This window comes from Meleagris gallopavo, chromosome 7 (assembly GCF_000146605.3).
Source record: "Meleagris gallopavo isolate NT-WF06-2002-E0010 breed Aviagen turkey brand Nicholas breeding stock chromosome 7, Turkey_5.1, whole genome shotgun sequence".
Classification (NCBI taxonomy): domain Eukaryota; kingdom Metazoa; phylum Chordata; class Aves; order Galliformes; family Phasianidae; genus Meleagris; species Meleagris gallopavo.
Window position 1 is genome coordinate 22,510,645 of NC_015017.2, and position 14,479 is coordinate 22,525,123.

Genomic DNA, 14,479 nt, shown 5'->3' on the forward strand with positions numbered 1-14,479 from the left:
AAATTTTTCTTCTCAGGAATGACACAAAGATTCCAAAGATTTCAGATTTTAAAGAGCTGACCCATCTTCCTTTTATGTGAATACTTGGTTTGGTCTTCATTTTTAACACTCTTAAAGTCTTCACCATCGGTAGTGAAGATGTCTTTAGTTACTAAGCTGCTTTACTTATTTCTTTTAATCTACATGATGCAACCTTAAAAGAAACATGAACTTCCTAGAATGAGCTTTCATGGACTGGATTTTTCTCAAGCATTTAAAAAACACTGCTGGCTGGACTGAGTTCAACAGCATTCCTAATTAAAAAAAAAAATAATAAAAGTGTTTAACAGAAGTTTAAGAGTAGTAACTGAATATAAATTTCTGCAGTATATATTTAAAAAAAAAAACAAAAAAAAACCCTCCTTAAACTGTTCTTGATTAAGTACTGTTGATAGTGCTGTTGGAAAAACTAATAACAAAGTGCTCTTTTTCTTTTAACCCTTAAAGGCTTTGGGAGTTTCCAGTCAAAATGACCGATCAACAATAAAGAAAAAAATTAAGGATATTAGGAAAACACAAGAAAAACTGGAAAAACAGAAGGAAAAAGTTCAGAAGAAAGAGAGAGAAGTACGCAAGACTGCCAGAGTGGTAACCACTCTTGAATCCAGCTGCTAATGTGACCCTGCCTTTAATCTTAGTTCATACTTGTATCATTCTGAGGAAATCCAGCAGGTTTGTATATAATTGTACAATTAAGGGGAGAAGGGAAAGTGCAACAGTTTAATATGTTAGGTTTGTTTTGTTGGTTTTTTTTTGTTGTTGTTGTTTTTGTTTTTTACTTTTTAATTATAGTCCCTCCCCATTACAACCCAATAAAATGAAATATTTTCAGTATTTTCATTTCTAGTTGACTGCCTGTACTAATAGTAATTTAACTTCCCGCCTTAAGTAATATTTGTGCTTCTAAGATCTCATAAGCCTTCTTAATTGAAGTTTCTACACATTTGTGGAAAGTAGAATACTATATTTAAAATCATTCCAATATTACTCAACTAGCATTTAATAGAGTTGAATCTGGTAGAGGGACAATAGAAAAATCCTGCCAACAAATTCAGTTTGTGACAGTCTGTTGATCTGTTGCCACTAAAGATGTATAGAGAAAAGTGTTTAAAAACAAAAACAAAACAAACCAACCAAACAAAAAAAAAACAGTAATGTCAAATTAATTTAAGAAAGCATGTATTTCAAATTTATGGAGTATTTTCTTTAAATTCCTGTATTTCTGGGATGATTCATTTTCACACTAAGTCCACTGAAGTAGCACATTGTTCTTGAATTCCATGTGTTGCAATTTACTGAGAAAATAACAAGAAGTATGAAGTAGTTTTCACAAACTACATACACTAATCATAATATTAATTTTTCTGTACACTACCTTTATGATATTGGGACAAGGGTTAAACCTATAAATAAGATCTTTTTTAACCTATTTTTTCCTAAATAATACATAGTTTTATAGATTTATGCTACAAATAAGATCGATTTGCAATACATGTATTTCTCTTTTCTACTTGCTACAAGTTTTTTGCGGACCAAATTTATATATTTGCTAATTTTAAACTTTACTGTTTTTCAAACTTAAAATATCAAGGGAAGAACGGTAGAAAAACTATCACTGAAGCACTGGGTTTCTGCATTGTATTTAAATATGTTCAATTGTAGACTACAGATTATTTCTCTTTAAAGGAGGATTTGATACGCCATGTAGTTTAGAACATGAATTGGGTGTTTTGTATATTTACATACTGTTTTATAGATACTGTAACAGCACTTCTTTAATTAGATTATTTCAGAAACAAAGTATCAATTCCACCATAAAATGGACTAGAACAAAACTTATATCATTTGTGTATGTGGACCAAGTTCTCCTTTAAATCTATGGACTGTTTTTCATTGTAATTAAATGTATGAACTTCACTGTTGGTGTTTCACAAGTCTTTATTTTCCTTTTTTTGTATAACTGTCTTGGGAACTCCAGCAAAGGGATGGTGTGAAAATGCTTCTGCACACTATACATTTCCAAAATAAAGTTTAAGAATCTTGGTAATAATTACTTCTAAAGAAAGGCTCTATTTTCAGTTGTGTTCATTAAGAAATCTTGAGAATGTAATTAACTTATTTACTTTGTCTCTTGTAGCTTTGAGTTTGTACTCCAAATTCAGACCTTGAACCAGGGAGGATCGCTGCCCTACTGATAAAGGGAACTAGAAGTACGGAATTATCAAATGCTTAGAATTGCACAACTGAAACTGTGCTTTCTGTTGTCCCGTCAAGGATGTCTATTTCTCAATTCAGTGCTTTCAGCCAGAGCAGGGAATACATCTGTGTGTTATCTCTTTTCTTTAAGTCTTCTGAGTTCAGTGCTGCACTCAGTGAAGAGCTTGTTTCTCAGGAAGACTAGTGGAAATGATGACTTGCTTGCATACAGGGCTGTTGCAGCCAACTCGGGGCTATAGCAGAGATGCTAAATTCACCTGGCACCCGAGCATAAGAACAGCTTATCGCAGACCACGGATTTCAACATCTGTGAGATGCTGAATAGGAAGTCTGTTTCTACAGAACTTGTTTAGTTATGAACAAAATCACCCAACCAAAAGTGTAATTTTAAAAACATTTTTAATGAATAAGTGTAGTGATTCTTTCAGAAAAATTAACACAAAGAAAGATTAATTTTACAGTGCAAGACTGAGCTCATTTTCATACAAAACTATTAATCTCAGCACTTTGGTTGCTGAGCTAGCACACCACTTCACTGTAAACTGTGGTAATGATGACTGCAGTTACAGCAATGAAAATGTTAAACAAAAATATCACCTTCTGAACTTCTATATAAATCAAAACTAATTGATCAAACTCATGAGTAGGGTTAAATGCTGTAAAGCAATACACTGCTACATTTGTGTTTTTACCACAATCACTTGGGTGTTGGGTAAGGAGAGAGGAGTATAATTACAGGGCAAATCTTTCTAATAATCAGAATTCAATAGGTAGCTAGCTGAGAGCATGAAAGAGCTTTTATTTCAATACCACCATTCAATACCAATGTTTAAAGAACTTCACAGGGAAAAAGTGATTTTGTTTTTGATTCCCAGATATTACTAAAATTGCTCAATTTAGTTATTTAAATATTTAAAACTGCAAGAGAGCTAGAAGAATGTTCAGCTTCAGAGCTGTTTTTAAAAACTGTTGCTGTAACCTTAAGCTTTAGTTCAGCAAATAGCTGCAAACACTCCCTCTAACTTTTGTACAAGGCCCATTCTACAATATGTAGAATTTCTCACATTCATCCTCTTACAGGGTTGAAGAGAGCAGCTCTATCTTCCCCTCGTTTTAGCCATGCAGACTGAAAGAGATTTCAGTCATGAACTCATGTCCGTGTCAGAAAATAAAACAGGGACGTAAGTGTCCCCAAGCTTGAGTGGAGAGCAGCTAACCGTACTGTTCTAGTTAGGATTATTTAATCCTCCCTCCGAGTGTTAGTTTAACTACATATGTAGCCATTTTGTAACTTCCTCCTGTTAAAGTGACCCATGTTAGCTTGAAAAGAGTATAAAAGCATTTTATTGTTTTGCAAATTGACACTAGGGAGTAGCAGGTGATAATCTTTAGCCCGGCTCAGCTACAGCTAGAACAGCGTGACTGCAAGTTCTCATGTACCAGCTATGCCCTTCACTTGTGGTATCTCACCTTGTGCTCTGCACGGCACAAGTAACCTAGTAAAATTTAGGCTCACACTTTCTGAGAGCAATTATGCATGTCTGCTGCATGACTAAATTACAAGAGTATATGCAATGAGTTACCTGAGGGAAAAGGCTTAATTCTAAAGGTCTTTAACTGTTTCACTCCTAAAATGCTCAGGAATGATATAAAAATACAATACAGATGAGTTTGACTTCAACAAAGCTGGAATACTAGCCATTAAGAGAAGCTGAATCCCTTACTGAAAGACTGTGTACCTGAAATGTAATGGTTGGTCAATCCCCAGTGTTCTGACAGTTTGCCTTTGCCTGATGAACATGTTCTGCTTAGCTTATTTGCATTATAGTATGACCTCGAGCTACTAGATAAATGAAGCCAGAAGCCCACCACAACTACAAAGGTATTTTCAAAACCTGCTAATTCCACATATTTTAAAATACTCCTGAGAAAGTAGTTTCTATTATCCAATTAATAGAGATTCCCTACTAACAGTAACGTTTAAAAAATGTTTATTAAAAAATATTTTTAATTTACAGCTGTAACCTGACATACCTCAGAGTCTGAGATCTCACTAGGGCTAGAACACTGATACTGTGGTTTGATATTACCTATAGAAATATAAGCAAATGTAAGACAGCAAACCTTTACTGTACACAAGCAAACGCTACTTACTAATTCACAATAATCAAGGAAAGGTAAGTTTATCACACATTAAATATTCACATTACCACCAAAGAAATACTACTGATACCACTGACCTGAGATACATTATACCAGTGGTAGCAGCTAGAACTGACTTTTTTTTTAAACTATTATTCCTAAAGACCTATGTGTGGTTTCTAAAGCTGTGGAAAAAAATGTTTAGTGTATAGATAACATTTCTAACTTTGCAAAATTAGGCTTCAGCATATTTAAAATCAAGAAACAGAAAGCTCCATACAGGTGCAAAGGTACAGCAACAAGCTCCTTAATGTTTATTAAATGAATGATTCATTAATCTTCTAACACTGCATAATGGAAAAATACTCTGGCAAGCTTTTTCAATAGTTCCACTAAAAAAAATGTTGTAATCATATGACCTAATACATTTCTCAGTAGATATGAAATAGGTTACATTGGTCTCTATAAAACTTGAAAGTAATGCTCCCTTGATTTAACTACAGAACGTAGTCATTAATAGAAGGTGGAACAAATTAAGCATGACCTTTGTAAAAAGTATGAACAGCTTATTACTTTTTTTCTTAAATTCCAGGAAAGAAAGTAGTAGATTTAAGCTTTGTTATTCCCTTTAGAATGATTTTCACAGATCAAACGTGGCTCAGCATCTTGATATAAACCAGGGACTTTTAAATTCCCTTCACGTGACATACATACACCTTAGGAACTGTTGAGCAAAAAGCTATGTACTGCGAAAAGTAGTCATGTCCTTTGGCTCACTGCTTGGCACACACCAGTCATCTGCTTCATGGTTTGCTTTATAATGTTTCCAGGCTGCTTTATTGTACACAGGGAGTCTTTCGACTGATTCTGTTGATAAGGCCTGTAAATAGGTAAGACCACAACAAACTTTTTTTTTTTTTAATGAAAAAATAACAGAACAAAGATTCACTAATAGTATTGATGATAAAATTAGAATGGTAAAGTGAAATGATATATCATACCTTTATGTAAATAACTGCATCTGTGCCATAACCTTCTAAAGAATACAGTTTCAGGTCTCCTTGGAAGTATTGTGCATACAGGCGTGATATGGGCAAGCCATAACCAAATCCAGCCTGATTCAGGAGAAAAAGTATATTTTTATTAACAGCATCAGTCAGTGGTTGGTTTTGGTAGCTTTTAATTTAAAAGGTAAACAGAGGGTCTAAGAGTAATGTTTGACAGTAAGAAATTCACCCCAGAAAGAGGAAAAAAACACTGTTAACCTGTGAGTACGAGGAGAAAACTGTTTTATTCCTTAGACAGACAGAGCTGCTAGATAACAGTTCTTGTATTTTAGTAGCTTTTTTCAAGAATAAACTGTATTGAGTGCCTTACAGCGCTGCTGATCTTAAGTGTTTCTTAAGTCAGGTATGTTTCATCATCAGTATACAGAAGAAGGTTCAAGAAGAAACTAATGAGAATTTATAGCTTGTGCTACAATTCTGTCAAGCCCTGTCTGTAGCAGTAGGATGCAGCCTGAATTGTTAAGCATATATGTATTTAATCTACTGTATTTGAGAAAGAATTTCTCTAAGAATACTACCCTGGTTTTATGTCAAGATCTGTTATCTAGTGAGTTGCACAGTCATCTAAGCGCAGAAAACTGTTAAAACTCCTTAACAAGTGCTACATTTTCAGTGCTACTATCAGAGAGAACAAATTCAAGAAAGCTGTTCAGAGCTTCTTACTGTATTTCACATGCATATGTTAAGTTCACATGAGACCATGAGGCTGAAGTAGATTCTTCATCTACCCCATCATATCTGTGTACTGTCATTCTTACTGGGGAATGGTACCACTGACTACATGGCACAGCTGAAACTATGGATTTGATTCAAAACTGATGCTATAGTGTTTTTTCCCCCTTTCTTCCAGTGATCATTAGAAGAATTCAGAGTCTTGCATTTGTATGCAGTATAGCTAGTTGTTCTGCTTGATGTAGTTCGTCTCTATGTTTGATACAGAAGAACAGAGTATTTACATTTAAATAGTTGTTAGTGATTTAGGATTTCATAAAATTACCAGATTTTTCAAGAAAATATTTGAATTAAGCTGTAACATCCAAATGGTCATACACATTGTATAAAACCAGTACTTCGTGACTTTGGCTGAATGGTTTCTTTTGTGATTATTACTCACATTCAAAATGACAAGGTATAAAAGATTCATATACCAAAGGTGTAGCTCGAGATGTCTCAACACGTGGACGCGGTGCTGTTGAATACATATAGTTGAATAGTCTGTCAATTTTCCTCATAGGAACACCTCCACCACGATCACTCATCTGGAACAAGAAGAAACACGTAGCATTATGTTCTTCAATGAGTTTTATAAAAGACAGCATCTCTCAAACAATGATCCAGAGAAAATTCAGGTAAAATATAATACAAAGTTGTCCCTAGAAAATGATGGTCTTCTTAAATTCCCACCTCTCAGCTATAGCAAGAAACAGATGAATTCTTCCCTATCATTCCTTATGTAAACCAACTGAATAAAACACCATCATTAAAAATATCCAGAATCTCTTGAAAGTTCTACTTAAATTTTGCGTTGCTTTTATCTTGTTCATAACTCTTTTGTCTGAAATTAATATTTATATCTACTGATTTCAACAAGTGACAGGTACTGTCATCACTTTTCATCTTTATTATTTAGAACTACTTCCAATGAAAGACAATATATTAAAACTCATTGCTGAAGGAGCAAGTCCAAAGAGTTGTTTTACTAGAGGCTTGTTAAACCTAAGCCAGTGCTTGCTACTGATCTTTGAAATCCAAATCAATGTCGTACATATGAAAAATATATTAGTCTGCAAAACCGTACTTCAGGCAGATTTAGTCGGCATGGAATATACAATGCTTATTTCTCTTTTTTGAGTTGTTTCACACCTTCAGTAGAGCATTTTGGCTTACAGAATGCTGCCATGACAGCTACAGAAAGATGCCGCTTTGTTTTCAGTCATGGTCATGTATAAGCTAGGCACGAGCAAAACAATAATCAAAATAACCTTTGATATAATATTAACAAGAAGTAAGTACCTTAACAGTTAAATCCTCGTTTCCCAAGGTGACATGTACATGAATTGGAGGATAAATGCATCGATCAGCGTTATGTTCCATGGTGGCTCTCATTGCGTTCTGCAATTTTCAAGTATGAGAACTTAAAGGCTATTCTTACCTCTTAGTTTATTATTTTAAGACAAAGATCAATTTAGGAAAGTAAGTTAATTTTATTATGTATTTCAGAATTGGGACAAAAAATATAGTTTTAAAATAATTTTTTGAATACTTCTGGTTTATTCAGTATCAAGATTTGTATAATTTATTAGAATTACGCAGGCTAGAGTTATTAAAACTGTTTAGAATAAACATCTAAATGTTAAATTTGTAGAAATCTTTATAATGCGTTCTATATGCAATAGGACACAAAGATCCAAGAAATGTCTAGGATAGAAGTATCTCCTAGAAGAAATTTATATAGGGCCTGCTACAAATGTTAGAAGTGTCCCCAAAGTTACGAATATTATTCTCACTTGCTTTATTAACTCTATACACTTTAAGACCTTTTTTTTTGTCTACTCGAGATGTCAGTTTTCAGTTGTTAGGCAAAGGAGAAAGATAGTCACTTCCTATGCAGTTATTATTTGTCTAAATAGTACAGCTTTTAATTATTTTCCCACCATTAAAATGTTAAAAGCTTGCATTTGCAAAAATACTCTGCTATCTAGAATTGGTTCAGAAAGTCAAACAAATACAATCTTACTAAACAAACAAATTGTGTAAAAGAATTGTGTAATGGTAATTCAACAGACCTTGAAAAGTTCGAAAACCATGTGATAGAGGTGGGATGGTACATACACCACTTGCATGGGCTGTCCTGGTGATTTAACTGCAGAAAAAAAAAGTCTGAATATTTAAAAGGAAAACTGGGCAACCTCTATGTAGTAATTCAGCATGTATACATGTACTGTTAAGAGAATTTGCAAGAGAAAGAAAATTTAATAGAATGGCTTGGGTTAGATGGGACCTTGAAGGCCATCTAGTTTCAACCCCACTGCCACGTGCAGGGACACCTTCCACTAGATGGGAATGCCCAGAGTACACTGGCTTTTTCATTTACTTGTAGAAGCAACTTAGATTGTTTTCGTAGGTCTGTCTGAACTTGTACTAACTTGAGAAGCACTCCGGGAAGCAGTGTTAGAAAGGCTCTTTAGCATTCAGCAGGACTATGGGAAGGGCAGCAGACCTCTGAGGTCACAGGTATACAGTTGCAAATGTTTTCAAGTCACAAACAAGGGGCTCAAGTAATTTTTTAAAGTGACTTGACTATGTTGTATCTGACTGCAAGTATAAGTGTGTAATATGGAAAAGGGGAAGCCTTCTGTCAGGTTTTTTTTTTAAAAAGTATGCAGTAGAGGACATAATATCCAAATGTATATTAGATTTCTACATATTAACTATATAAAAAGTGAAAAGAGAACATTTTACCAGCTAATTCAGAAGCAGCTATCATTACATTCAGGAAAGTGTCTCATCCCACATTCACTTACTATTCAACTCTTCAAGGACAAGTTCTGGAGAGCTCATGTAATATAAATCACAAAGACTCTTGGCACTTTCATAGCCGTCTGTAAGAAATAAATACACAGAAAGTTACATTTCCCCCTCTGGTTTTTCCTTTCCCCTTTACAGTTTGCAAAGAAGAAAACCATAATTGAAAACACTGTGCACTGCCAGTGAGACTTTGTATCTTCTCACAAAATGTTTCTAGGAGAAACCTTTAATTTAAATTTTTGTTCCAAGATGCATATTGGCTCTCAGACTCTGTTCATGCAAGTTTTCAGAATTCTTGTTCTTCTCTGGATTTACCTCTAATAACTCCAACAACATTGCAGCTAGGATCAATGCTTCCAATGTGTTTTGGATGAGCTGGATTAATTTTTCCACCAAACAGTAAAGCTGCCAAAAAAAGACAGTATTTTTTAATATCCAACATAATTTCTACAATTCTAGTTTATATCTTCATTTTTGCTAAACACAAATTTAAAGACAATCTGTAATTCTAATATTTACTGTATTTAAAAGACTCATTAATAAATATTTTTAAGAAGTGTTGAAGAAGTATTAAGCACTTAAAAATGAAGGGAAAATACTGATGTACTACAGGTACTGTGTCCCCCTCCCTTCAACAACAGCACTTACAGTGTTGATTAAGGAGCATTCTAATTGAAATGCGACTCATGTAGAAACGGTCTAAAAAATACTGCACATTCTGTGAGGTCACTGGATCAATGCCAAAGCTTTCCTTGTATTCTATTACTCCTTGAGCCATAGTAGGAATTACATCATTGTGCCGATTGCGTATTTTTATCACGGTATCTGTAAAACTAAAATTAATACGTTGTTAGGTGTTCATTTTCAAGTGAATTTAATCCTCTGGCAAACTGAGTATCTGCCCGTGAAAATGAAGACGGTTGTGTACAGAAGTACCACGGGTCTGCCTACTGCAGTGAGAAGACAGCCCAGTCCTTATAGCATATAAATAATTCCATGCAACTTGCACTCAGTCAATAATGGTGCCACCAGTGGTGATGATTTAAACACTTACTGTTTACTTACCATTATTTTATTGATTAATGCCAAAAGCAGAGAAAACTGTGCCAACCATGTTCATGCAAATCATCCCATGCCTGTCAAATGGTAGCTATGGTCAGCCAATAATCATGAAATCCAATCCACAGATGAAAAGTTCCATACAGCACTGACAATGTTGCAAAGAACTGGTAAAAATTTGGTTAAATTTAATGTATTCATAGCTTCCTCAGTGTAACAAAAAAAGCCCCAAGAGCAGAATGATATGGCATAAAAGTGCTTTGTTCCATGTTTGAGTGTTCCATCCTTCCAGGGGGTAAGGGATAACGTTACTGTGATTCTTACCTAGATAACTGAAGATAGCTGAAATTTCTTTAAGCCACTTTTTTTCCTGCCAGTCTTTATATATAACATTAGAATTGATATATATGACAGGTCCTTACCTGTGAATAGCCCCCAAATCTTCTGAACTTTTGTCTTTAAAGTCAAGGATCTCCTGAAGACTTTGGACATACCTTTAAATGAAAGAAACATGACACAGACCAGTGCTAATATACCTCCTTGGTTCCCTCTGGTTAGCAATACTCTAAGACTGGCCACATCTAAGTAATTTTGTTTGATATATCCCACAGATCTATCACCTGTGAATTTTGTTAGATATTTCTGAATGCATTCCTGATGTTTTCTTCCAAAATTTCCAGAGCAATGAATTCCACAATTTAATTAAAATGCATAATCAATCTTCCTTCCATTTTAAACCCACTGTCTGATCACCTATTTGCAGCCCTAGTTGGCTCCTGTTATTAGAAAATTTATCCAATTTATCCTTTTCATGATTTAAATATTTCTGCCATCTCCAAGCCAAAGAATTTCCCCATGCACAGAAACTGTTCCAGCCCTTTGATTATCCCTCCTGGACTTTTCTGTTCAGGATGGAGTGACGAAAACTGCATGTGATTCAGAGAAATAATGAACTAACATAGTGGTGCAGTTACATTCTCCTCTACCACACTGGTTACTTAGCTCCTAACACTATTTGCCTTCTTGTCCATAAACTGACATTCAGAAAAATATCCACAGCTGCACCAAAATTTTTGATTGTGAGTAAGCATAGAAGGGGAGGAGGTTGCTCTCTGCTTTGTATTTGTCCAAGTGGAATTAATTCTCCATTTTGTCAATATAATTTAGTACCACAAGAATTTAAGCTTTCATGTTTCTTTGAGAGCCTTCATCTACACTGACATCTCTTTTTATACTCAGTCACCAAATCAACCCTACTCATTCAATGGCAGACCGTTCTCCTAATGTTAAAATCCTTTTCCAGAACACTACGTGCCATTAGCAGTTGCCAAGCAATCCCTTTGTTTTACTTCCATCTAGCAAAAATTGATGCTTAAACTCCTTACTTAAAAGCAAATTTTACTTTTCAAAGGACAGCTTTTTAATTTTAATAGCCTTGTATTGATCCTGCTGTGCTCTGGTTTCGGGAGCTTTCTATTGTTTTCTTATTTTCTCCATCCTTACTCTCAGTCTGCAATAACCTGTCTTTTAGACAAGTTTCTATTCCCTTTTGCAAGCATTTTGTGCATTTAGACACTTCTGTTGGTTTCTTCAGCTAGCTTCTTCATTTTAGGTAAGTTCTCTATTAAGCACTGCTCTGGTGGATTTTTGTTATTACTGAATTCTCATACACGACAGTATGAATAGTTAATGATTTTTAATTCCCTTGTCAGTTATCTAATTGCTCCTGCAGGGTTTTTTTTTGTTTGTTTTTTCCCAAGTCTTCAAATTTAGTTTCTGTCCCATTGGGATATTTACTCATTCTATATAATGTTCATGTGAAGAGCACATTAAGTACTTCTTTCTGTAGAATTTAATGAGTTGCTTCTCCAGCTGTGTATATAAAGAAAGTTACCCTTGAAGGAATTAAGTAACACCTCTTACCAACTCTGCACCAGCTGAACTGAAGGTGTTCTGAGAAGATTGTCTGGAAGCAGGCTTATTTCCTTCATTATGTTTGCTAATCTTACAGGCAGCTCTTGTCGCAGAAACATAAATGAAGTCTTTTCACAGGCATTTTCAGATCCTGGGACCAAAAAAAAAAAAAAGAGTTTGACAACATTAAAGTCAGCATTTATGGTAAAGTGCTACACATACCCTTATGTTCTTGCCTAAGAGGCCTCTACTTAGGTTTTAAAGTTGACTCAGACAGTCTGGTATGCCAATGTTTCTTTCAAGGCAGCAGTACACTTAGATTTAAAACTGTTAACTCATAATGAAATCTACCAGCTCTGTAAAGATAAGGACAATCTTGAATATTTAAGAGTAACTACAGCAAGAACTGCTGGCCCCGTATCATTCAACTTTAAATAAGACTTCTATCTAATTAAATTGCTTGTTTCATGTGTAGCGAACATTGACTAACTACCACTGATGAAACGATACGTCATTCATGAAAAGCAAATGAAACCAGCATGGGAGGCTACTTGCTGGAGTCTGTCTACATGTCACTTATATACAGTTATTAAGTCAAGGCATAAATTCACTTCCACAACGCTTGTTTTACTAAGTCAGAAAGGAGGAGGGGGGAGGCAAAGAGGGTAAGAAATGCTGACATTTCAGCAATGCCGCATCAATGGTATCTAAGCTTAACTAGGTTATGTACTGCTGTGAAGTACCTACCTCAGTTTTGGTGTTTCACAACGGGGAACTCCTAAGAATTATCTCTTTGGTGTTTTTGCTCAGTTCAGTCCTTCAATATGATAAGGGGAAGTTGGAGAAGAAGATGGCGCTTACTAGTACTACACAGTGTTTACATACAAGCTCTGCCCAGAAGCCTCATTCTTTTCCCTAGACAGGTTGCATTTCTGACATGACTGTTACTGGCCTTTCCCTATTCTCAGGTAAAAATTCCATGAACTAGTGCAATTGAAAGTATAAGAATGAAACCAAAATCTTTAATTGCCCCCACGCACTTGGCAAATGACATTCTGCAAAGTAGCTTTGCCTCTAGAGGTCACATCACAGTCCTGGGTCAAAATTAGAAGACAGCTTAAGGTAAACAAGATTTCAGTGAATGGGCAAATGGCTTTGTTTCCCCATGCAGTTACAATCTATCTATGCAAAGAACTGATGAGGCCCCTACAGAAAACACTGCGCAGATACAACCCAAGATACAACTGACGTGTAAAATTAAGACCAAAATTTGCTTACAGAATACTTCATTTACTAGACTGATTGAAACAAAAACGAGAAAAGCAGATTTTTAAAACAACAGTCTTCAAGATTACCTTATGTCAAGGTAATAATAGCAAGAAAGTGGCCTCCCTTTTGACATGGTAAATACCACACCTTGAAAATAAATAATGATATTAAGGCAAAAATGATCTTGTTGGTATTCTAGTAGTAAAACAACAGAGGTCAAAACTCACTTCGAATTGCAAGGTTCTTTGCTTAATAGAATAGCAGCAAAGACTACAGCGAGGTTCCTGTAAAAATCTGGAACGGTAAACATGGGTCCATTTTATTGTAATGTATGAACATTGAATGGCCAGATACAGCAAGAGGATACTTAAAAGAATCTGTTTAAATCTTCCTATGTAGGAAGTCTGGGGTTCCAGAGTTAGTTCTCGGTTATGTTTTACTTACAGAAATATAAAGATCAGTACAGCTGTTTACTAGTTATACGTTAACATACAGCTTATGACGCTGCTCTGCTTACAGAAACAGGACCTACTGCAGTATGGCTCAACACTGAGGACTGATGAAGGCCTTCCAGTATCACTTGCAGATCTTCCTCTGCACGGCCTTGGAAGCAGAGCAGCGCCTACAATAGATTCCTTTTCATTCCAAGTACTCCTCAACCCTGGGAGCGATATTTGCAGTTTTAGCATGGAGCATCAGTCAGACTGAGCATCCCGCTGCCAATTTATTCATTTTCAAGGCCAGATTCCCAGCCTGGCTCTTGGCGTTTGCTTTCTGCTCCCTCTCGCACACATTCCCAAGCACGCAGCCCTTGGTGTTTATGCCGGGGACAGGCACGTGACTGCAGAGCAGCCGCAATGGTTCCAGCCGCCCGCTCCGCCAGCGTTCCAGTTTCCTGCGCTCCGTAAAGCCCGCGTGCCGCCAGCTTTCAGCAGGCTTCACCAGCGTGTCTTTTCGGTCGCCGCGTTAGCAAGTACCAGCTGTCATCGGTACCAGCTGTCCCCAGCTCCTCCCCAGCGCTGCAGCTTGGCGGAACACCAAACCACCTCTGTGACAGCCGGATCTCGAGTTTCCAGCTGAATTTAAACCTTGCCTCACTTTTGTCTCTGGGTAAGGAGCCGTCTGGGCTCTGTTCTGGAGGAAGGAAGCAGAAGCCGAAGCCGGTTCTGCCACGAGGCCGGCGTTAAGCAGCGGCACGGAGCGCAGGAGCTGGCCGGGCCCGCCGTCCCGTGCCGAGCACCTCC

At 36.2% G+C, this 14,479-nt stretch overlaps 1 protein-coding gene across 1 annotated transcript; it reads right to left on the reverse strand.

Moving 5' to 3' along the window:
• Window positions 1-4,230: 4,230 nt before the first annotated feature.
• On the reverse strand, window positions 4,231-12,133 carry PDK1 (pyruvate dehydrogenase kinase 1). The gene is made up of 10 exons (XM_010713749.3): window positions 11,976-12,133; window positions 10,475-10,546; window positions 9,642-9,826; window positions 9,309-9,398; window positions 8,990-9,067; window positions 8,252-8,328; window positions 7,479-7,577; window positions 6,614-6,724; window positions 5,400-5,513; window positions 4,231-5,278 (listed from the first exon to the last, which is right to left on the reverse strand). The coding sequence occupies exons 1-10, from the start codon at window positions 12,083-12,085 to the stop codon at window positions 5,138-5,140; spliced, it is 1,077 nt and encodes a 358-aa protein (XP_010712051.1). The 5' UTR covers window positions 12,086-12,133; the 3' UTR covers window positions 4,231-5,137.
• Between the last annotated feature and the right edge of the window lie 2,346 nt (window positions 12,134-14,479).

What these genes read in the sequence shown, in the direction of transcription:
- PDK1 (XM_010713749.3), bottom strand. Translation starts at nt 12,085, where the DNA reads ATGTTTCTGCGACAAGAGCTGCCTGTAAGATTAGCAAACATAATGAAG. An exon ending in TGTCCTTGAAGAGTTGAATA is followed by an intron (nt 8,329 to 8,989) that starts GTAAGTGAATGT and finishes TTTTTTCTGCAG; the next exon opens with TTAAATCACCAGGACAGCCC. An exon ending in TGGTTTTCGAACTTTTCAAG is followed by an intron (nt 7,578 to 8,251) that starts GTCTGTTGAATT and finishes TGAAAATTGCAG; the next exon opens with AACGCAATGAGAGCCACCAT.